Genomic DNA, 24,732 nt, shown 5'->3' with positions numbered 1-24,732 from the left:
GGTTTAAATGCTCAGAGGAGAGGACAATCAGGATGATGAAGGACCCATGTAATATAAAGAGGAGTTGAAGGAATTTAGGAGATTTAGCCTGGGAAAAAGAAGGCTCATGGGAGATCTGGTAGGTATCTTCAAATATTTGAAGGGCTGTTATGTGAAAGAAAGATTAGACTTGTTCTGCTTGGAAGTTCATTTTTGGGTGTGGATTGGACAAGGTGGCTGTTATACTCTCTTCTCAAAAATTCTGGGATTCTGCTACTAGTTTTCCATAATGACATAGGCAAGAGTTACCATTCCTGAATGCAAATGAATAATGTTTCTTGGAAATGAATACAGTCCTTGAAAGGGTAAGCAAAGTGGGAACTTTCGCTGTCTTTTGTTTTGCAGTGCTTCTCAGCACTGGGGCAATCAAGTGACTTTGATTGAGTTTTGCCTTTATTTGTAGGAAGGTCCACATCCTTTTGCTAGTCAGGTCATGAGAGGTGTGAAACCCATGAGAGGTGTGAAGCACTATCACCCTGTAGAAGTGTATATACCCTCTGAGGTTAGCATTTTGTTTGGGGCACACTCATTGGAAGAGTGTTAGTGTGAAGACTCTGGGTAGCCATTAAGGAGCCCCCGGCTTTGAAAACCCAGATGTTGGTGCTTTTCTTTCTGGTAACTGTGTATGTATTTTTATGGTCAGACAGATAGAAGCCTGTCTGTTGATTTCTGTTATTTTGCACTTTTTATAATTTCTGCTTGTAATTTCTGTTTGTGTTTGCTCTGAAGTTCAGGGTGCTGTCTTTTTCTCCTCAACTAAGTGAATGATATATATATGTTTAATTAAAGTGAGATTGTAAACTCCTTAAAGTTGCTTTCTTTAGAAAAGCAGATCAAAGAACTTGTGCTAACAGCCCTCCTGTATGCTGGTATTGTTGGTCTTGTATCTCCTCAGCAGCTGCAAGCAGTGTTGTTGTTACAATCTTTTGAGAGAAACAGTTTGGTACATGTTTCTATCTTAATTGCCTTTCATATGAACAAATACAGTACTTTTATTCTGCTGCTCTGATCTGTTGCAACCATCACCACATGCTACTTGTTCAGGAAGGCATTTGAAGTATTTGAGAGAGCAATGTAAAATATATCTGTAATATATGTGTCTAAGAAGAGCTCATCACATAGAGGGTGCAGTTTCTTTTTAGAACAAAGCAACCATAATAGCAAATAGAAATTCTTTATTTGGCAGAGGTGACGGGATAAGTTTAGGAAAATTAGAATAGAAAATGAGGTTGGGAGCTAGAGCTGAGTGTGACATCAGTACATATTATGGTAAGAAGAATCTTTGATCTTGCACATTCTTCTTTCTACATTCACTCAAATTCTTGAGCAGACCTTATGATTCTAGTGTTTCTACTTTTCTTCGGCAAAACCTTATTTTGATAAATAAAATTTTATTGATATATTCTGCTTCTTACATCAACATAGTATCCCATATGTCCCTCCTTCTACCCCTCTCAGAGACCCATCCCATGTAAAAAGTAATATTTTTTAGAGAAGGGGAAAAAAGTCAGCATAACTGTGATACATTGAAAAAGTCGGAGGGAGAAAGGACCCTCCCACCTACACTAAGGGGCGGGCTGGTAGCGTCTTCTCATATTTCTTCATTTGAGTCCCACTTGACCTTTATAATTTTGTTACTTTTTTGTGGTTGTCATTCTTTCCATCTACATTTCTGTAATTACTGTGTATATTATTTCCTTGGCTTTGCCTACTTGACTCTATATAAATCATGTGGATTTTTCCATACTTCTTGTATTCATCGCATACATCATTTCTAACAGCACAGTAACGTCCATGATATCCATGTAACTCAGTTTGTTTAGCCATTCCCCAACTGATTGGCATCTAATTTGTATTCAGTTCCTAGCTGGCACAAAAAAAGTGCTGCTATAAATAGTTTGGAGTGTATGGGGATTTTTTTCTTATCAATGTTATTATTACCCCAGTCCCTTAGGGTATAAGCCCAGTAATGGAGTCTCTGATTCAAAAGATATGAATATTTTAGTCTCTATTTGCATAATTCCAAATTGCTTTTCAAAATGGTTTTACTATTTCACAGCTCCATCAGCAATGTATACTTATCTTTCCACAACCCCACCAGTCAATCAAGATTAAGTGTCTACTATATTCCAGGCACTGTGCTAAGTGCTAGCTAAGTGCTAACCCTAACCCTAACCCTAGAGATACAAAAAGAGGCAAAAGACAGTCTCTGCATTCACGGAACTGACAATCTAGTACAGGCAATACATGCAAACTAATCTCTACAAGGCAAGCTATGTACAGGATGAATAGGATATACTGTATTTCACTACATAATCATCGCACCCTCTTTTTTTAGTCCAAAAAATGGTTTATAATCTTTCATCACATAATCATTGCATGATATAATTCTGTTTAGCACACTGCTTAAAAGGTAAACAGAGCAGCAATGTATTCACCAGCGGCGTATGGATATGCATTTATCTCTCACACATTGCAGTCCATGAGCCTAGAATTCTCAGCCCGCCCACATTGTCAATACTCAATTTTAATGCATATTCACAAGTATTCCATGTATCCTAATCTTGCACCAAAGACAGTTTAGTAATAAATGATTTTTAAGTAATACCAGCACATTTTTTAAAAGCTTTGCATAATGGTCGCACCCCACTTTTTTTTTGCAAAAATTTGGCCTCAAGTCTGCTACAATTACGTGGTGAGATACAGAAGAAAAGCACTGGAATTAAGAGGGGCTGGGGAAGGCTTCCTGTAGAAGGTAGGATTTTAGTTGGGACTTAAAGGAATAAAAATTGTGCATTTTATTTCCTGTAATTCTACTTTGCATGTCCATACTTGGAAAAAGTATCTCCTTCCTTTCTCCTGTAATTTGTTCATGTTATTATCTTTTATTTTAAAATCATGTATATGTTGTGGTATATAATATGAATGTTGGTCTAAACCTAATTTCTGCCAGACCACTATAACCCTTCCAGCAGTAGTTATTCCTTTATAGAAATAGTTGGGGACTTTGGTTTACCAGAAACTGTGTTACTATGTTTGACTGCTTTTGGGTCTTGTGTACCTAATTTGTTCTGTTGGCCAGTTTTTCTAATTTTTAAAGCAATATCAAATTGTTTTTAATGATTACTGCTTTCGAGTATACTTTGTGATCCTAATATTCATGGGTTCCCTTCCTTTCCACATTTTTTCGTTATTTCCCTTAAGAATTTTGACCATGTGCTCTTCCAGAAGAATTTTTTTTTTAAATTCTGGAAAGAAAGTCTTTGGTAGCTGATTGGTATGATAGCACATCTGTAAATTAATTTAAGTATTTTTGTCATTTTTATTATATTGGCACTGCTTAACTATTATTTTCTAGTTGTATTCACATGATTTCTCTATGTCTCTTGGCATGTAGACTCCTAGATAGTGTATAAATTCTGTAGTTATTTTGAATGGGATTCTTTTCTGCTTCTTCTGACTAGGTTTACTTTTTAAAAATTCTGTATTTAACAAACATCAAATACAATGGGCATTTCCACATACAAAGTAGGACGGAATAAGAGGATTGTATGTGAAACTACAAATGTGTATTATATGTACCTTGCTTTTATTTTTAAGTATATAATCAATTTAATATGTAACTTTCAAAGCTGTCCTGCTTGCCTGCAATTCTTTCTAGACTTCTTTCGGTTCTCTTATTTTGATTTAAAAAAAAATACTTCAGTGATCCTCCCAACAAGGCCACAGATCCACTGCAATATTAGAGCATATGTCTTCTTTATAGGCAAAAATGTTGCAACTAACTCATAGTCAGTAGAGTATACACTTTGAATTTTTCTAATACCAATAATGTATTGTGGTATATATTAGGATCTATAACAATGGGAGTAGCCCAAATGAAAACTAACGGTTGAACTGAATGCCATTTGGCATTGTACTCTAATGAGGAAGATAATTAGTTAAAACTTAATATTTACAGAAAATTAACCTGTTAGTTGCTGGGGGTCAGAGAAACTTAAAGCTAATACATTATATGTTGTTGCCAATTGAAGATACATCAAATGTTCTTGATTCTTACGTATGTCAATGAGAAAATTATCTGATTTATGAGGTGTTTATTTACACATTACTTTTCAGGAGTAGATCTTTTGTGTAGAACAAAGTGTTTGAAATTATAAGAGTGTATTAAGAGGGAGTAGATGCTACTGTAGTTCTGCTTAGAGAAATGAGAGGAAGAATTAGGGTACAGAAAAGGAATTCTTAACTCTGAGGTCCACGAACTTATTTAAATATTTTTTTTGATAACTGAATTTCAGTATAATTGACTTCTTTTGTAGTCTTATTTTTATTTTATTTTATGCTTTTAAAACTGTTATTCTGAGAAGTGTTCCAGATACTTCACCAGACTGCCAAAGTTGTCCATGACACACAAAAAAAGTTAAGAAACCCTGGTATAGAAAGAGGAATTGGTAGGTATGAGTGGTGTTGTAGAGAAGAAACCATCTAGATTTCGTTATTTTATGTAAAGAAAGAACTAAAGATATGGAGGTATTAAACATCATATCAAGGTTGAGGAAGTAGGTATATTTGGAGGAGAAAATAATATAATTAAGAAAGTTAGCAAAGTGGTTAAAAAAAAGAAACAGATCTACATCTTAAATCACATTTCAAATTACAATTGGATTTATTTAACATTTTTGAAACTATTAAACATGTGTCATTGTGGATTTTAAAAAAATTATTAAAACTGTAGAAGAAAACAACAATCTTTAAATATTTAAGGAGTTGTCACATGGTAGAGGAATTGAGTTTCTTCTTGACCCCAGAAGGGCAGGTTTCCAATCCAAACCGATAAATATTTATTAAGTGCTTAATACGCACGAGGACTTAGGAATACGAAGACAATCCTAAAAACAGTCCCTGTCCTCAATGAGCTTATGTTCTAATGGTGGATAAAACATGATATATATGGATGTAGGAGGGGGATCTCTTGTCTCTGATATTGGCTTCATCCCCCATTTGTGTTCCCCCTGAATTTTAGGAGTACCTCCAATGCCATTCAATCACATAAGGCCGGAGTAGCTTTTACAAAGGAATATTTATATAAATACCTATTAAGATATAGGTGGAACAAACACATAAATATTTTTCTATCCCATACCTCAGGGCTATAATCCCCCTTTCTCCCAGTAGAGGAATGGGATTAGTTTCACAGTTTGGCTGAATTCCTACATGCAATTAGTACTGCCAAATTCCAAATCCAGAGGCCTCCCCCTATTCCCTGCACTGTCCTGGGACCTTGGCTTCTCAGGGCTTCCTTACTGAGCTGGTTGCAACACCTGGCCTGGAGTTCTGAACCCCAAGGGCCCCGTAGCTCAAGGTTCAGGGCACTCTCTCTGCCTAAGACTAAAAGGGATAAAGAAAATAGAATACAACTCCAAGTCTATTTCTCAGGCACATGGCCGGGGGAAGGGGAAATTGGCCTTCAGGCCCTTACTAGTTTACAAACATGCTGTCATTCGGTGAGTGAACAAGTCTTTCACCCCTGGATGCTGCTGAAAGAGAGAGACTATCCCAGTCCATCACTCAGTCTCTAAACATTTATTAAGCACCTGCTTGTCATATGGCAGGCACTATATTAGCAATAAGGATAAAAAAAAAAGAGGCAAAAGATGGTCTCTGAACTCAAAGAGCTCACAGTCTAATGGAGGAGACAACAAATGTAAATAAATGTATACAAAGCAAGCTATGTACAGGATAAATAAGAAGTAATAGAGGAAAAGCACTGGAATTAAGAGGGCGAGGGAAAGCTTCCTGTAGAAAAAGGGATTTTAGCTGTAACTTAAAGGAAGCCATTGAGGTCAGTAATTGGAGAGGAGGAAGAAGAACATACTAGACATCAGGGACAGCTAGTGACTATGCCCAGAGTCAAGGGATAGAGTGTTTTGTTCAATGAACAGCCAGAATGCCAGTGTCACTGAATCAAAGAGTATATATTGGAGAATGAAGTGTAAGAACACTAAGAAGATAGAAGGGGGCGAGGTTATAAAGGGCTATGAATGACAAACAGAGCATTTTGTATTTGTTCCCGGAGGCAATAGGAAAACATTGGAGTTTATTGAGTCAGAGGAGGGGTGGTGGTGACATGATCAGACTTACACTTTAGAAAAATCACTTTTTTAGTGGATGCATGGATGATGTGTTGAAGTGGAGAGAGACTTGAGGCAGGCAAATCCACTATCCAGCTATAGCATTTGTGAGGTGACAAGGACTGGTATTAGAATGGTGGCAATGTATGAGAAGGGAGCCTATTCAAGAGATGTTGAAAAAGTGAAATTGTCAGGTCTTGGCAACAGATTGCATGTGGGGGTGGGGGGTGGGTGGGAGATAATGAGGAGTCCAGGATGATTTCTAGGTTGTGAGCCTGAGAAACAGGGAGGATGGTGTTGTTTTCTATATTAATAGTGAATGTAGGAGGGGAGAGGGTTTAGGAGGAAAGATAGTGAGTTCTATTTTGGACATATTGAGTTTAAGACTGTGAGAAATGTAGTTTTGGGGATCACTGGACTTCCCCAAATTGTGAGAAAATGCGGTTTTGGGGATCACTGCACTTCCTAGGCAGGGCCAAAGTCCTGAGGAAGAACCCTGTGATAATCCCTAAGGAAGGCTGTGCAGACCACAGGACTCCCAGAGGAAGACCAAGTGGTAGCCCCACTTAATCTGTGGGGATCACAGGGCCTCCTAGGGGTCAGACCCTAAGGAGAACCCAAGTGATGGCTCCTTAAGGCTGTGCAGACCACAGGGTTCCCCACAGAAATCCCGAGTGGTTGCCCTCTTAACACCGCAGTGGGGATCACAGGACTTACCAAGGCAGGAACAGGAAATAAGCCCAATACGAGCTTCCGGTGCTCATTGCTTCCCTTTCCTTGACCTTAGGAAAATCCATGTGATTTGCCCATTCTCACCCAAAGAACTCAGGAACTCAGGAGAAGTATGGGCAGAGGAAGGCATTTTATTACGCTCCTTGAGCAAGTGTAGTGCTCGCTGGAACACTCACACTGATACAGCTGCAGGGGGAGTGGGGGGGAACCATTCCCTCCACTCCTGCTAGAGTTATGGTTAGTTTACATAGTTTTCCTAGGTTATACAGTTTACATAGGTAGGATAATAAGGATCCAGAAGCAAAAGTGAAGTTAATTAGATTTTCCTTGTCTTAGTTTAGGATTAATCTACATTCTTTTACTTCCCTACATTCTGTCTTTAACATATGCAAATTATGCAAATCCGTAGGCCTCAACTCTTGACCAAGACCAGACCCTAGATAAGCTTGAACTGGTTCAACTTTGTTTGGCCTCTCTAATTCCCCTGACTGCCATCTCAAAAAGCATGCTCATGGGTACAAGCCTCTGACCTCTCACCTTGAAGTCTGATTTCTGCTAAAGCTGGGATGGGGGAGGGGGAAGTACACCTTTAGTTCTGTGGAAACAAAACTCCTCCTCCCATTTCTCACAAGATGTTTACTGGACATCCAATTCAAGATATCTATCTGAAAAGAAACTAAAGATGCAAGATTGGAGGTCAATAGAGATTGGGGCAGGAAAGGTAAAATGATGTGCAGCCAATGAAAAGAGGTTGCTCCCAACCTCTCAATAGACTGATGCAGAATGTCCACAGCCACACCAGTCCTGCTTGCTTCCCAGAAGCAATCCCTGACATCCTCTCTCATTTGGGTGCCTCTATCTTAGATGATCTGAGCATGTATCAAACATGTAAATGTATGTGTATAACTATACATACATATGTGTTTTATGAACATATTTATATACACACATGTATATATAAAGGTATATCTACATGTACACACACATATATATACACATATATGCATACATGCATAGATAAATAATAGAGATGACAGGCAGATGGGAAACTGGGAGTGCTAACATCTAGTGGAAGCAGGGACGGTTTCTAATAAGAGGTAGCTCGTGAGCTAAGCTAGTTGCAACATCTGGCCTGGAGTCCTGAGCTCCAAGGTCCGGGTAGCTCAGACTTCAGGGTTGGTATTTCGCTCCCTTTGCCTAGGACTGAAAAGGACAAACAAAAGGGCTAAAAGCCCAAATCCAGCTCTCGGTCACCTAGCCAGGAGGAAGGAGAAACTGGCCCTCATGCCCTTAAGGGCTTACAACATGCTGTCACTCATTGAGTGAATAAGTCCTTCACCCAGAGATTCTAAGAAATGAAAATTAAAACAACTTTTAGATACAAACAACCTCATCTCCCATAAAAAAATGATTTAAAAGATAAAGCTCAAAATTGTGGGAAACGAGACATATTTGAGACAGACACTGTCCATGCTTAGCTAATTTTAAAAAGAACTGAGGAGGCTGACAGACTTAGACACATCCAGGGGTGCTCTGGAAAATTGTTGATTCTTAGTATGGCTATTTACACCTCAGAAATCATAATTGCCACAAATGAATTTGTTTGACTCATTTTTTTTGTTGATTTCTAGACTTTAAAAAGTGATAATAATGCATATTAACCTTAAAAGTGTGTGTCTGTGTACTCTTCCCTAGTTGATCAAGGGATATGAACAGGCAGTTTTCAGAAGAAGAAAACAAAGCTATTGATAGTCATGTGAAAAAATTCTCTAAATCACTAATAATAAGAGAAATGCACATTAAAACAACCCTGAGGTACCACCTCACACCTATCAGATTGACTAAGATGACAGGAAAGGAAGATGACAAATGTTGGAGGGGATGTGGAAAAATTGGGACACTAATATATTACTGGTGAAGTTGTGAACTGATCCAACCATTCTGGAGAGCAATTTGGAATTATGCCCAAAGGGCTATAAAACTGCATACCCTTTTTGACCCAAAGCTACTACTAGGCCTGTACCCCCAAAGAGATAAAGGAAAAAAGGAAAAGGACCTCTCTGTATAAAAATATTTATGGCAGCTCTTTTTGTGGTGAAAAAGAATTGGAAATTGAGGGAATACCCATCAACTGAGGAATGGCTGAACAAGATGATTGTGATGGAATACTATTGTGCTATAAGGAATGACAAGGGAAATGAGTTAAAAAAAACCTGGAAAGACTTTTATAAGCTGATGCAAAGTGAAATGAGTAGAACTAGGAGACCACTGTATACAGTAACAGCAATATTATAATGATGACTAACTGAAAAACTTGGGTCTCTGATCAATACAGTGACCCACAGCGATTCTTAAGGGCTTACGATGAAACATACTGTCAATCTCCAGAGAAAGAACTGTCGAACTTTGAGTGCAGATTAAAGCATATTTTTTCACTTTCTTTATTTTTCTTGGGTTTTTTTTTTCCTACAACATGACTGATGCAGAAAGTGTGTTTATATACATTTTTCCCCCTGGAGACCCCAGCTGTTAAAAATTTACCAGCATTCCTCTCTATTGCTCTATAAACCTTGCTTGAACTCAGTAAGAGTGCAACAGAAGGCTCAGGGAATCAAGTCATTACTAGCCTGGATGCCTGGTAAATTTAGGTTAATAGTAATAGAAACAATACATAATAATAAACATTTATATAGTTCCTTAAAAGGTTTATGAAATGTGTTCCATCTGTTATCTTGTTTGAATCTCACAATATTCCTGAGCACAGCTCATCACTTTGAGCCCACCACTCCAGGGAAAGTGAAGTACAGGCGAAAACCAAGAAAGGAAAAGAAAGATTGCGATGGAAACTGTCAAAGCAGAGTAACATGAGCTGGTGCTGAGGAGACCCAGGCTGAGAATGTGGAATTCCTGAAGAACTTTCAGAAATGGCAAATGCTCCAGGAAGACTTGAATGTGTTGTTGTGGTGTCTATATTATATCTATTCTGCCCTACAGGAGAAGATTGGGCAGAATGAGGCCCATCCAGGCCCATGTTCCAATCTATTTCCCCAAGGAGCTCTACTGCAAGCTGCTGGTGGGCCTTGCCTACAACCTACTACACACACTCTGGGAGACTTCTTTGAGACCTATATCCTCAAGATCACTCAGAAGTCCCTTGAACTTCCCAAGACAGGGGTAGTCTTCTTCAGCGCCCAGCCTTTGACAATGCCACCGAGTTCAAGCAGCTTTACCCTTCATGTGGTGGACAAGAAGAAGGTAGAAGAGGAGGTCCAGACTTCTTTCCTCTTGAACATTAAATAATTAGATGAGCCATAGGAATTGGCATCCCAAAATTTACAGAAATGAAGTCCTACCCCAAAACAAGAGCTTCAAAAAAAAAATGGAGTCAACAAAGCACTTAACTTCTTTGAAGACTGGTTCCTAGAAGCTCCAGCAGAATCTTCTCTCCCTAATCCTCATTCTCCCCTTCATATAGGTATGGAACAACCTCCTAAGGTCTTCCCAATAAGCCAATAGCTTGCTTCCAACTAGGGGCCCCATGCCCCAAGAAGCAGGACAAAAAAAAACATCAATTGCTTGAACCCTCATCAGTCATAGAAGGTCAGGTACAACTGGCCCCACCCCTAGTACTGAACAAGTGAGCCTAGTGCTCTGAACTCTAAAGGCAGGCCAAGGGAAACCTCAAGTGTATACCTCCATCAGTTCCTGCAAATGCCCCAAAAAGAAATATAACAAGAGGGAGGAAAGGCTCCCAGCCCTCAAGAATGAGCTTCAAAGAATAGCTGTGCTCCTTCCTTTCTCTTGTTTGACCCAGCTGTAACCACTTTCCTTTTGACCCGTAGGCTGGTTTGTGTTTTTACATTTAAGGATGTTGTGTCTTTTTGCTGTTAGAGGACAGTTTTTGGAGAATTGGGAGGTTTTTTTGGCTTTGTTTTGGAAAGAACATTTGGTTGTTGGTGGTGGGTTTTTTGTTTTTGTTGTTTTTTTTCTTTTTGTGGGAGAAGGGGAGGAGGATTTTGGTTTCTTCACTCTGGGGAAATTGTATGTTTGTTTTTAAACTCCGTGGTTCAAATGCCTATGTCCTTAAGCTTAGCTTTCTATAGAAATATTCCAATAAACAGCATTGTTTAATGAAAAAAAATTAAAGTATAGATACACTCATGCTTTATAGGTAAGCTTGGAAAATGGTGAAATGTTTTTGGAAAGCAAGCTGGAAGTATACTGTTAAAGTTACAGAAATTGTATCCTTTTATCTAGCAGTCTTATTTGGAGCAATTTACCAAAAAAATTTAGAGCCGTATAAAACCTGAGTTCAAATCCAGCCTCAGACACCTACAAGCTATGTGACCTTGGGCAAGTCACTTGAGTTCTGTCTCAGTTTCTTCATTTATAAAATGGGCATAATAATATCACCTACTTCCCCGGGTTATTGTAAAGTTCAAATGAGATAATATTTTAAAGGGCTGGGCACAGTGCCTGGCACATAGGCTATATAAATACTTTTAATATTATTATTATTGTCATAATTATTAATATTAAATCATCGTAAAAATTTGAAACAACTGAAACTACCCACCTATTGGGGTATATCATATATTGTATATTAATTAGTGTGAAGGAATCCTTTAATGCAGTTAAGATTGATAATTATGAAGAATATAAAGAATCATGAAAGGGTGCTGTGAAAAGAAAGCAGATCTAGAAGAAAAATGTACAGATGAATGAAATGAATGAATGAAAAAATATATGTTGAAATGTGTGTATTTAAATATAAAGTCATAAAATACGTTTAAATGATTTTGTTTATATGAAGATTTTCATTAAAAATTAATTTAAAACAAATAAACTAAAAAAGAGTAGAGCTTCACATAATATTATTATTTTAGCATTGCATTTTATATTTAAGGTCATGTAGTAAAAGATGAAGAGTTAGAAGGTACAAATTAGTTGAGGTATGGGTGTGTGTTTAATTGTTGGAAGGAAATTTAGCTGAAATCCAGAGTTCAGGAAGACACCACCCACTCTTCTTGTTGAATAGTACGGAACTCCAAGTTTCCTCAGATAAATCCCCTAGCACGCATTAGTCTTTACAACATAGTTGTACCATTGTAACAGGATATATTTTTATAGTATTCATATTTGTTAAGCATAACATCTCTTAATTAGATTGTTTTTTCCTATTTTCTTTTCCTTTCTTTATCTCTGCCTCTCCCTTCCCTATTCTTCCAATTCTCTTTTATAAGAAGTATATTCTTTTTTTTTAATTTTATTTTTGGTTCTAAGTTCTCTCTTTCCTTCTACCCCTCCCCCAACAATTGAGAAGCAAAGAAATACGATACCCATTATACATCTGAAGTCATATAAAACATATTTCCACACTAGCTATGCTGAAAAAAAAAAGGCAAGAAAAATAAAGAGAAAAAAGTTTCATATCTGGAGGTGGATGGCATTGATATGAAGTATATTCTAAGAAACTTAAAATTCAGTGCAACAAAAATGTATTAAGTGCCTTTTGTGCTCGAGGCACTGAGAGGTAGTATGGGGCAGTGGAAAGATTTAGAATCCAAGTCAGTTGACTTCTACAGACATTTTTATTGCTCACTTGTTTCACTCCTGTTTTACTCTTCATGACCCTATTTGAAGTTTTCTTGGCAAAGATACATGGGTTTCCCTTTTCTTTCTCCAGCTCATTTTATATCTGAAGAAACTGAAGTGAACCGAGTTAAATGACTTGCCCCGGGTCACAAAGCTAGTAAATGTCTGAGGCCAGATGTGAACTCACAAAATAGTCTTCCCTGACTCCGGGTTTAGCACCCTATCCACTGCACCACTTAGCTGCCTGTTCTATAGGCATTATTACCAAGTTAGTCCTGCCCTAACTACCAATCATAAAACTGAGAAACTGTGTCTAATGTAGCAGTTTGTATATTTGTATCCCCGAAGGACTCAGTATAAGTTTCCTTTATTCATTTATTTTTATTTATTCTATATGGTTCATTTTTTATTTCAAGTTAGATTTACATTAAACTTTTTAGAGGCATATGCATAATATGAAGCAGTGATTTGTAAACATTTGTAAACATTTTCATAATGTAGCTTCAATTAAATGGAATTTTGCTACAATCAATAAAAGCAACCTCCAACTTCCACAGTGGATATCCCATATGAAACTAGCTAAGGATCAAGGTATTCTGAGGCTTCCTTTTTCTAAAGCAAACAAAAAATAAACCATGCTTCACAAGTCCCCACAGATATGTTTACTTTTGCTAGTCAGCCAGAGGACACAGTTAGTTCAAAGCAGTTATAATAATAATAATGAAATAACACACTAAGAAAAGTAGCAAAAAGTATTTCCTGCCAACACTCTGAAACACCCTTTTACATAAATATTTATATCATCAGTTGGAAGAGTGAATACAAATAGAGACCACATGTGGTTGAGGCAGGCATGTAGGAAATACGTGTGGTTAAGACATACTTGGAGAGTCAATTCACCTGTCACCCGTGTCTTCAGAAGATATCAAGCTATTCCCACAGAGCCTGCTGGTTTTGTGTGGTCCACCTCTGCTGGAAATTTGCATGTAGTCTGTTGGGCACTGACTTCTGCCTGTCTATAGCTGCTAGGATTGTTTTTCTGGTCCTGTGATCACTGCTAGTTGTTGCCAGCTGCAGCAGGTACTCTGGGTACCAGGTTATGGACCTTACCCCTACTTCTAACTTCTTCCTTCAGCTGGAGTTCTCAGCTGAGATGTTACTTCTTCCCCACAAGAGGAGGCTCAGAGACAAAGATAAGATGTTGGAGTAGCATGAAGAAGTACAGTGAGGTCCTTCCATACTCCCCAAAAAACATCAAAAATTCCCCAAACTCTCTAAACAGGCATAAGTCACCAGAATGAATCCCAATGAGGAGTCTAAGAAAAAGTCACAGTAAGTCACTTTTCCAGGTCAGCTTAAGCATAGGGAGACAAGAGAGATCTATGGATACAGAGAATGGGTCTGCCATGGAGAACATTCTGCTAGGAGCATGCAGGGATGAGTACTGTAGGACACAGAAAATTATGTCAGGGCAAGAGGAGGTCCCTGACTCATCCTAGAGTGTGTTGTGCAACATGCAGGAACAGGTGCCAACTGACAGCATTGTCACCTAACACGCAGTCCTAGGTCATAGGTCCAGTATGGACTGAGGAAGAGACCTGCATTCAAAGATCATGTTCTGGGGTAAGGAGTGGTTTTAGTTTCTCTAGACTATGGACAGAGCAAGGAGGAAGTTCAGAAGCAAGCAATAGTAGTTTAGCTCACACCACAATAAGCAGAACAATGCTACCACCTAACCCACTCTGAAGCCTGCAGTCAGGAATAACCAGGGCAAAAATCCCAAACCAAAGGGGAACTTGCAGTACTTTTACTCCAAACCCTCAAAGCTTTCCAGCTGACTGATGGGGCTGAGTGGAGCAGCATTCCATTGTGGCTCAGATCCAAACCCAGGTCCAGGACTTGCAGAGCTCAGATCAAGGGAGCTGCAATTAGACTTTGCCATAGATAGACCACTTTGGAAGCACCACTAGCTTGCAGGTTCCCAGCCTGTCCCTGAGATTCTGGACTAACATGATAGTCAATACCCCAAGGAAGCAGCCCAGGAATGGCCCAGACCTTCTCCTCAGAAGTACCATAGGACTGAGACCAAATATCAAGTCAAAGTCAGGAATTAGACTGGAAAAAGGAGCAAACACACAAAAAAGAACCCATAAAGCTCTGTTATGCTGGGAGGAAAACTCTAGGCATAAACCAGAAGAAGAGAATGACTCCAGAAAGTCTACCCAGCAAGGCTTCAGAGGAGGAAAAACAAAACAAAACAAAATGTGGGCAAAACTTCTATTTGAATTCCTAGAAGAGGTGAAGCAAGGTTTAGTTTTGTTTTTAAGTTTAAATGTTTTTATAAGTGAAATGTGAGTACTAGAGAAAAAATGGAAAAGAAATGAGAGCTATCAAAGAAAGAATTAGAGAATTAACAGCTTGGCACAAGAGGTGTAAGACCTTGCTCAAGCAATAAAGTCCATGAAAATTAGAACGAACCAAATAGAAGCCAATGATTCCATGAGGCAACAAAAAATATTGAAACAAAGTAAAAAGACCAAAAACTTAGAGACAAAGGTAAATTATCTCATAACAAAAACAAATGATATGGAAAACAGATCAAAGAGAAAATATATAAGAATCACTGGAGTTCCTGAAAGTCATGGCCAAAAAAAAAAGAAGAGTTTAGACATTATATTTCAAGAAATCTTAAGAGCGAACTGCCCAAACTTAATAGAACTAGAGGACAAAATGGAAATAGAAACAATTTACTGGTCACCTCCTGAAATTCCCAAGTGCAAATTCCCAGGAACATTATAGTCAAAATCCTAAATTTCCATGTCAGGAAAAATACTACAAGCCATCAAAAAGAAAGAATTCAAGTACCAAAGAGTGACAACCAGGAGTAGCCACCACCTTAAAGGAGCAGAGAGCATGGAATATGGTATTTTAGAAAGCAAAGGATATATAGGCTTTTAATCAAGAATAACACTTACCCGGCCAGAATGAACATAAGCAGGGCAGCTAGGTGGTGCAGTGGATTAGAGCACTGGCCTTGGAGTCAGACAGACCTGAGTTCAAATCCAGTTTCAGATACTAGCTGTGTGACCCTGGGCAAGTCACTTAACCCTGATTGTCTAAAAAAGAAAAGAAAGATTGAATATAATCCTACAGGGAAAAAAAATAGATTGTTCCAAGCATTCCTGATGAAAAGACCAGATTTACATAGAAATTTAAAATTCAAACATGAGAGTTAAAAGAAACACAAAAACACAGGAATGAACAGTGATAAAGGACAAAACAAGAATAGATTGTTTACATTCTAATATGCAGCATTGATACATGTGGCTCCTTTGAACCCTATCATCATCAAGGGGCGTAAAGTCCACTTATGAACTGAAGTCTCGGGAGTAGTTCTGTCATATCTGGATGACGTTGAAAGAAGAATAGGAAATAGAACTGACGTAGAAGCAAGTGAACTTAACCAGGAGAACAATTTGTACAGTGAAAACAGTACTGTAGAGACAAACATCTTTAAAAGATTTAGGAACTTATCAGTGTAACGAACAACCACAATTCCAGAGGACTAATAATAAAACATGCTACCCCCCTCCAGACATAGAAGTAGAAGCCTCTGAATACAGATGTTAACAATCATTTAATATCAGTTTAGTAACTTCAATAAGGGCCAGAGCCTGAACTGATTAACCAGAAGAAGAGTCTGAACCTGACAACCTCTTTGTCCTCTGAGTAAACTCAGAGAATATCTCTTCCTATGTCAATGAGGCCAGAAGGGGCTGACTTAAGAGCATTCTTTCCTCTTTCCATCTCTTCCTCTGTTAAGGATGAGATCCTTTAACCCGAGACACTATGTTTAATAATGTGACTTCTTTTATGGGCATATACTATGTTATGGCAATGTTAATGGTAAATTAAACACAGAAATGCTGGGTTGTAGTTTCAATTGATCCTTATCAACTCCCTTTTATCTTATTGTATTTATTACCTATTCAATTTAGAAAAATCCTTTCTTGTATCATGGTTAAACATACATGGAGATCATAAAATTGAGTAACACAGACATGCTGAGTTGCAACTGTTCTAAGAATGTATTTAAACCTTCTCATTCTTCTGTTCAGGCAGTCAGATTTTGTCTGGCTCCATACATGTATGTATCTGATAGCTTTAAGGGAATAAACAATATGAATTTACGTATCACCTAGCTTGTTTGCCTCCTTTAACCAAACTTTCAGGTCAACAATATGCATATATAGTATGTGTATATTTATTTCTTTTTTCTTTTAGACTCGTGCAATTTGTTTTGCTTGACTGCATGTTTGTAATGGGGATTTTGTTTTTCTTTCATTCTCAGTTGAGGGTAGTGGGAATAAAGGGAGAAAGGGTAGATTTTTGCTGATTCAAAAAATTAAATTAAAAATTAATTAATTTTTTAAAAAGAAAAGCAGAAACATTATACAGTTATATCAGTCCAAGAAAAAAACACATCATTACTTTTCCTCCTTTCTCTGCTGGAGAGGGTCATCATCATCATCAGCTGGACTCACTGTGTGTCCTTGGGAGTAAAGAGAAACTCCGGCCTGCACCAGACTGAGAAACTGCTTGTGCTGCTGGGACCCTTGTAGATAAGCAGACCGTCTTAACTTCTTAGTCTAGTAGTTCCCAAGGGAAAAGAATGCTGCTTTCACCATTGCCTTGCTCCTCCACTATGGGAGGGGTTTCATCCTTTTCCCATCCTTTACTGCACCTTTCCCCTTCCCATGACACTCTCCTTTAGGAGGAGATTTTTGTGTCCTTCTCCTCCCTTTATTGTACTGTCACAAATATGCAAACTTCTGTATGGATTATGAACTCTGTGCCCTGGCTTTGGGTACCACATGAATGTTCATTTCTTTTGTAATAAATCTAGTTGAATTACAATTCTCATGGACTTGTGATATTGTTATTGGTTAACACTCTTTTGTTTTTTGTTAATTTCTTTTTCTCTCCTGCTTTTATCTGGTTATATATTTTTTTCCTTTTCTTTCTTCCTCTCTGTTAATCTAAAATATTTCCCCTTCTTTTCCTTCTCTGAAGCTAATCTTGTTCATTAGCTTTTAATTAGATTTTTGGGGCCCTTATTCTATGCATCATCCATCTTCTCTTTCTGTTTACTCTAGATCCTCCTTCTCTGATTCATAACCCCTGTAATGGCCTCACTCTTTTCTCTGTATTCTTCATACAATCAAAGTTTACAACATATTCATCTTAGACTCTACCTTCGAGGTGTTTTCTGCCTAGTAGCCACTTATCCCATGGATTACCCTTTTCCATAATACCTCATTTCCAGAACGACTATGCAATTATTGTAAGTGTCAGAGAGTACACTGCTGATGGGGGTTAGACTCTGGGAGCCCCCTTGAACTCTCCTTGAATCTTTCCACTAGATGAGTCATTTGCCTGAGGCCTTTCAAGCCTTTCATTATCGCTAGGCCTAAATCTCTAGCTTACTCTTAACCTAGCCTAGCCCTCCATTGTCCAGCTATTTCCCACCCTTGATCCTATCAAAGTGCCTATGCCCAAATCTGACACCCCAAAACTAACCTAGCCCTACATTGTCTGTTATCTCCAGGTAGCCTTCAACTACTTCCCACCCTTAATCCCACTCTCTTGGTTCCCAGGAGTATGACCTCACCCCAGTCCCATCAAGCTCCTCCTTAGACTCCTCCTCAAGACCCTCCCTAAACCACTCCTCCTATCACCCCAGGACCACCCCTAGATCCCTCTCCTACAATCTTTCTCTATATAAGTCTCATCTTACCTCCATGAAGGTGCTCAGATTCCAGATTGAATCTGGCCAGCTTGTGAAAATGAGCCTCACAAATGGTGAGATTTCTTAAGCCTACCCATTATGATGAATCTGTAATAAACTTTGTTTTTCTTTGGCTGTGAGAAGACTTGAGTCAGATTCATTTGAGCAGGACCTGGCGTGTTGGTATTTTGGGGTGTCAAGCACCTCTAAAAACATGGTTCCTTGACCTTATCACTGCCCCATGGTGTGGTCTCTCTTCTACCATGTCTCTGATTCTGCAGCCCCCACCACTGATCTGGAGCATCTCTTGTTGATCTTTTTTTCTACATTTGCTTAGAAATCTCCTCTCTGTGTCTATGCTATCCCACTCCTCCATATTCCAGTTGCCAGACTTTACAAGCACCAATGCCACAGGCCTCAAACAGTGTAAGGTACTCATTTCCCTTCACCAACCATCTCTCTCAATCCATTTTTCTTTTTTCAAAAAGCTGGGACAATTTACTTTTTATCCTGAAGTTTACTGGGTTTTTTTTTTAAATACAGCTCTGGAAAGATAGGTTTTTTAAAAGCCCATTTTGTTTTAAATGGAATTATTTGACTAAGCCTTTAAGCCCAAATCACTGGGGTCTTTCTTTGAATAGCCAATAATAGTCTCAACCCAAGCCTCTGTGGCTCATTGTTTAGGTTTTAATGGCTTCAAATAAATAGCAATTGTTTTCTGTTCTGGCCAGAAGCTTGAGAGTCTTACCCTCCCAGATTGATATCTTTGTGATGCTAAATTGAGCCACCTTTTGTCTGAACTCTTACCTAGCCCCTAGTCATTGAATGGGCATAGCCTCAGACAAGCTAAGACCTGGAAAAGACCTTAATTTAGAAAGGCCAAGGTTACCTACTGCATCCTGAGCCATACCCAGTGGTCTTGACCTTTGTCTTGCCGCTGTACTTAGATGACTCTAGAGGAGAGAGTGAGACCAAGGACTTTGTTCATCTCTATCTCAGTTATATCAAATTTACATGCAAATCAAGATATCACCCTCATGATGTCATTGGTCCTCTTTGAGATCAAAGGATGAACAACAAGGAGCAATCATCAGTGGAACCCCCTCCTCACCCATTCCTCCATAGGCTCTTTTTCCCATACACAGAGGTCACCATCCTTTCATATTTAGCCCTTTATTTGACCCTGGTAATGTTGTACCAGAAGCGAGTGAGACATGCCACAGAGTATAAGTTTTAAGTGGAGAATTTATTAGCCGGTGGCCATTGGGGTAACAACCGCAAATCAATGGCCCTGTGTTGGGGTGACAGCTTGACTTATATAGGATATGTGGGGGTACAGGGTCGGGGGAACAGGAACAAAGGTCCTGGCTGATCAAAAGATTCAGTCAGGTTATCGTACTAGTGGGATAATTTCATTTACATTCCTTGGTGGAGTCATGGAGCCCCAGGGATATCTGCTAGAAAGGGTCTGCCAGGTTATCCTTCAGTGGAATGGTCCTATCTATTGACATTTCTTGGTGGAGTCATGGAGTCCCAGGGGGTTTGCTAAATGCCAAAGATATCTGAGTCCATTCTTTCTGGGGGTGCTTGTCAGTAGCTAGGGGTTTCTCAGGGGTTCCTGATTTTCCCTGTATTACAGTAAAATTTGACTCACTCCTCCCTATCCCCCTGCTTCCCTCCCCACCTTATATACTGTGTGGGGTGTAGACATTCACCAATTATAAAAAGAAATTAATTTTTAATAAAGAGCCATCCCAAGGTGGGAACAGAAATAAAATTTTATTCAGTTCTAGCGAGAAAAGGGCATACTCTGCCAGAACGGGGCTAACAAGAGGAGGCAAAACACAAGGAACAGAGCACCAATAAATATACCCCTAATGCAAGAAATCCTGCCCACCTCTGTCCCTCCTCACCATGGGCTGGGAGGCAGGCTTACAATCTGAGCTCGAAAAGCTAGACAAGGAACCGGGAAACCAAGCACAGACAATCTAACCCCCCACTTTCCCTGGTTAATGATTATTGCTGAGGTGCCATCTATAAATCTAAAGAAAAAGAATAAGGTAAGGGGAGGGGGAGACCCTCTCCTTTTTCTTAAAGAAAAGCAGGTCATAGTGACCTTATTCTCATTGGGTAAATCTTTAAACCAGAACCAGAAGAAAGAATAGGGACTTCAGGGAAGAAAGGCATTCCTAAGGGGCTGAGTAATCAAGTTTTCATAGATTCAAACTTATCCTATTTCCCTTTTCTCTGCATATTGATTCTCAAACCTTTTAGATATAGATGTGTGTGTGTGTGTGTTATTCCCTGCGAAGTCTTCACACCTTATTCTCTCACTGTCTCACTCATATACCTTCCCATATTGAAATGTATTCCCACAGGAAAAAAAAAAGCATTGATTCCTATGCAGGCCAGTAGTCACCAGGTTTTATCCATAATACCCTGCATCTTCTTATTCATTGTTACTTCTACCAGATTTCTGCCTTTTCTCCTTGTATACATCTAGTATCTTACTGGTCCCTGTGGTCACTCTTGCTATTATTGTCTTTAATGAATTTACTCCCTCAGCCTGCATTTCTGTAGTTTGGGGTGTTTTGAGAGGCAAATAATCTCTTCAATTCTAGTTTTCTTTCTGAGAATGTTTCAAACCTTTTTTAAATATTATTTTTGAAGGTACATATTCTGTCCTCTTTGGTTAAGCTCAGATTTTTAGGATAGCTCATCCAGTTTTGGGGGGGTTTTGGTTTTTTAGTTTTCTGGGCTTTTTTTTAAACTTCTTTTGAATTCTAGGTGTCCTAGACCATGGAGACAGCTGACATTGCTTTAATTTTGGTGCGTAATTTCTGCTTTGGAGCAGTTTGAGAGGTTGTGGGGTTGGGAGAAAATGTCTAGTCTATCATCTTGTTGGTTTTGTGACCAGGAGTTCAATAATAGACAAAGGAGATACTGGGTCCAAATTTCTTAAGTGATTGTTCCTTGAACTAATTTCCAGATTAGTTGATTTAAATATATTTTTTCTTTTATTTTTTCCATTATTTTACATTTATTTTACTATTTCTTGCTGCTTCATGGAGTCATTGATTTCTGTTTGGTTTTCTATTATAAATTTTTAAGGAGTCTGTTACTTGGGTCGAGTTCACCACTTTCTATTTTAAACTATTCTTTTCCAGTTCTTTCCTCTAGAGCTTTAATTTGATTTTTTAAAAACCTCTTGTTTAATTTCTTCTAGATGTTCACATAATCCTTATGGACAATTCATATTTCTCTTGGAGTCTTTTCTTGCAGTTGTAGAGATATTATCTTCTTCTAGGTTAGACTTTTGTATATCTCTCTATCTCTGGTCTGTTTCTTCTGTTTATATATTTAGCCTTATGTTAAGAGTACAGTTCGGTTTAGGTTCCCCTGAATTTTTGTGGTTTAGTATGCTGGTTCTTCAGGGCCCTCTGTGGAATCTCTGGACAGATCACAAGGTGCTTCAGAACCCTAGAGCCTGGAGTATTCGTATCTCAGTGATAGTCAAACTGGTCTCTGCTGTGTTTAATCACTTCAAAGGGCTACATTATGATTTTATAACCATTCTGGAACTTTTTTGTGGGAGCCCTCTTTTTTTTTTCTTTTTGCTTCTGAACACAGAGCATCGAATATAGGTATCTCTAATTATGCTGGGAGGCTTCTGTCTTGTTTGCATAGATTTTTTTTTGGCAGATTGACTTTTCTATTGCCTGTGGTTTTTGGACATCTTCTAGAGTTGATGAAGTCACTGCAGTTTCTCATTGTATTTTTTTGTTCATGATTTGGTCTGGTGCTATTTTTAGACTTGTTTGTATTTTCTTCTGGAGTAAATGTATGCAAACTCAGTTGCCTGCCTCTGTTTTTAGCTGGAAGTTCTTTTGCCTGTTTGTTAATGGTGTAAAAAATATTATACTATTTTATATCATTTTTAATTTCAACTAGACTCAGAGCCTGAATTAATGAGTAACTGGAAGAAGATCCAGGACCTGGGTTTCTTTGTTCTCTAGAGTTTGCTCAGGAAATACCCTTACCTCTGTCAACAAGGCCAGATTAGACTGACCTAAGGACATTCTTACACCTGTTAGTCATTAAAGGATGAGACCCTAACTCCATGGGAGAATATTAACTGACCTTTGTCAACATTCTTTACAACCCTATTCCATTAAGGAAAATCCTCGTCTTGTATCATGGTTAAACATACATGGGGGTCATAAAAAATGAGGTAACATAGGCTTTCTGGGTCTGCTAAAATAACGTATATAAGTTTTCTCATTCCTTTGTTCAGACAGCCAGAGCTTATGCTCTGACTCCTTGTACGTACAAGTAAGCTAGCCTAGCTATGCTTTAAGGGAAAATAATAAATAACATGGATTTTTCTATCACCTAGCTTATTTGCCTCCTTCAACCAAACTTTCAGGTTTAACAATGTGAAACACACCATTAGGGGCTCAATGACTGAAGTACCTACCTATGTGATTGCCTGTAGAACCCAAAACAGTAACTGCCCTCTGAGGACCCAACCAAGAAGTCCAGTGCAAATTAGGAATACCAAGTACAAAGGGAGTGTTCACCTATTAGTAAGAAGAGTGGAATCTACCACAGGGATAGTAAGAAAACACTGATTGTATCTCCTTTTCCTAGAAGCAATTTTATCCTGTAAATACCAAAAGAAAACATCACATTCAAGATTAGAATGGAAGAAACTTGGACCCAGTGTCTCCTTTGTCTATTATCAGCAAGCTTTTCAAGGTAAGAAGTTATGGACTTGTGGGTCATTGGGAGGGGAAATGATGAAACACTATATATAGTGCATAATTTTCCAGCTGACAAATAAAAAAGAACACAGTTGGTTTTCCAGAACATGTGAGAAAATTTCAATGAAGCTCTAAGGTAATGGTCATAAACATATGATATGTAGAAATAAAATGAATTAGTTGTGTCCCTAAATCTCCCCTGTTCATTTGAGTCCTTAGCTGCACAAAAAATACTATTTCCAGCTGGTTTATCAGCTCTATGACTCACTAAGAGAAGGTCACAGAATATAATTTTTCAGTAGGGAAACAGGGTCTTTCAGCAATGACGGTATCATTTCTGTTCCTTATTACTACATGAAATCTGCTGCATTAGTGATAATGCCCAAGGTTTAAAATAAGTACATATGTCATGGGGATAATAATAGTATCTATATCCTAGGATTGCTCTAAGGATCAAATGAGATAATATTTGCAAAGTGCTTTACAAACCTTGAAGTGCCTTAAAAATGCTAGCTGTTATTGATAGGGAAGACCAAACAGATATTATATTCTGCTGCTCCACCTTTCAAACCAAATCTTCAGAGACTATGTCTAGGAGGGATAAAGCCACTTCAACTTTTCACCTGAGGACAAATCTCGAAGGTCTTTAAGAACCTATGGTCACTCATATGACATAATGAGGCACTAGAGAATGTCTTTAATGGGGGAAATTTATAAAAGATTCATAAAAATGAAAGACAGTGGAGTAAGAAGAAGCAAGGCAGCTTAGCTCCCCACCAACTCTTTTCCACAGCCATCTAGAAAGTACACCAGACTGAATTCTGATCAGGAAAATCAAGAAAAAGTCATAAGGAGTCTTTTTTCCAGCCAAGACTGCTCAGGAAGGCAAGACAAAGAGGTCTGAGGACACTGAGAACAAAGTGATCAAGAGCACATGTGCAGCATTTCAGACCTCTGTAACTGATAGTCAAGAGAGGGTACCAGAGCAGATAGAGATCACAGAGAATCCCCAGGTTAGAGATCCAGATGTTGTCATTAACATGGGCCTTAGCTATGTACTAAACAAGGAACAAATTCTGGGAATATAGCTGTGTGGCTCTGATCCCAGGAATAGAGCTGTGACTAAATTCTAGGCTTTTACCCAGTGTATAAGCCTGCAGTGAAATAACCAAGGCATCAGTTCTAGATTAAAAATGAACCTGCATTTCAGTCTTTCTAAAAAAGGCCAATAGTGACTGAGCCCAACAGTGGTCTACCGAAACTTCTGATCAAGGACAATCAGAAAGACAAAATAGTGGGTCAGGAACTAGTAGAATTCAAACCAGGAGAGCAGTGAACAGACTTCACATGAGATCACAACCAATCTGGAAGCACTGAAAACCTATAGACATTCAGCCTGGGTTGTGAAAGGAACAGAAGGACATGAGTACAGAAGCTCATGCCAGACATCTCCCCCCCAAGACATGTGGAGAGCCAGTACTAATATAAAGCCAAAAGTCAAAAAATGAGCTAGGGGAATGAACAAATACAAAAAGAATCCCACCATGAAGAGCTATTATGACTACAGGGAAGCTCAAGGTATAAATACTAAAGAGAATAACTCAAAAACATCTAGAAGCAAAGCCATAAAGAAATATGAAGCTTAGACACGAGTCCAACAAGAAGTGTTAGAAGAAATAAAGCA

General features: G+C 38.5%; 1 protein-coding gene across 2 annotated transcripts in view; it reads left to right on the top strand.

Annotated features, from left to right (window-relative positions):
* The window catches only part of JAM2 (junctional adhesion molecule 2), a 104,058-nt gene that overhangs the window by 31,785 nt on the left and 47,541 nt on the right, over positions 1 to 24,732 (top strand). Inside the window, exon 3 of one of the 2 annotated variants that reach the window (XM_036745403.1) lies at positions 22,939 to 23,043. In XM_036745403.1, coding sequence (XP_036601298.1) covers positions 22,939 to 23,043 — 105 coding nt within the window. Of the gene's footprint in view, positions 1 to 22,935; positions 23,044 to 24,732 lie in introns of both variants that reach the window. The other variant, XM_036745402.1, reaches the window with a different exon arrangement.

The sequence above is a fragment of the Trichosurus vulpecula genome, chromosome 2 (assembly GCF_011100635.1).
Source record: "Trichosurus vulpecula isolate mTriVul1 chromosome 2, mTriVul1.pri, whole genome shotgun sequence".
Classification (NCBI taxonomy): Eukaryota; Metazoa; Chordata; class Mammalia; order Diprotodontia; family Phalangeridae; genus Trichosurus; species Trichosurus vulpecula.
Note: the sequence above shows the minus strand (reverse complement) of the source record. Positions and strands in the feature narration are given on the sequence as shown.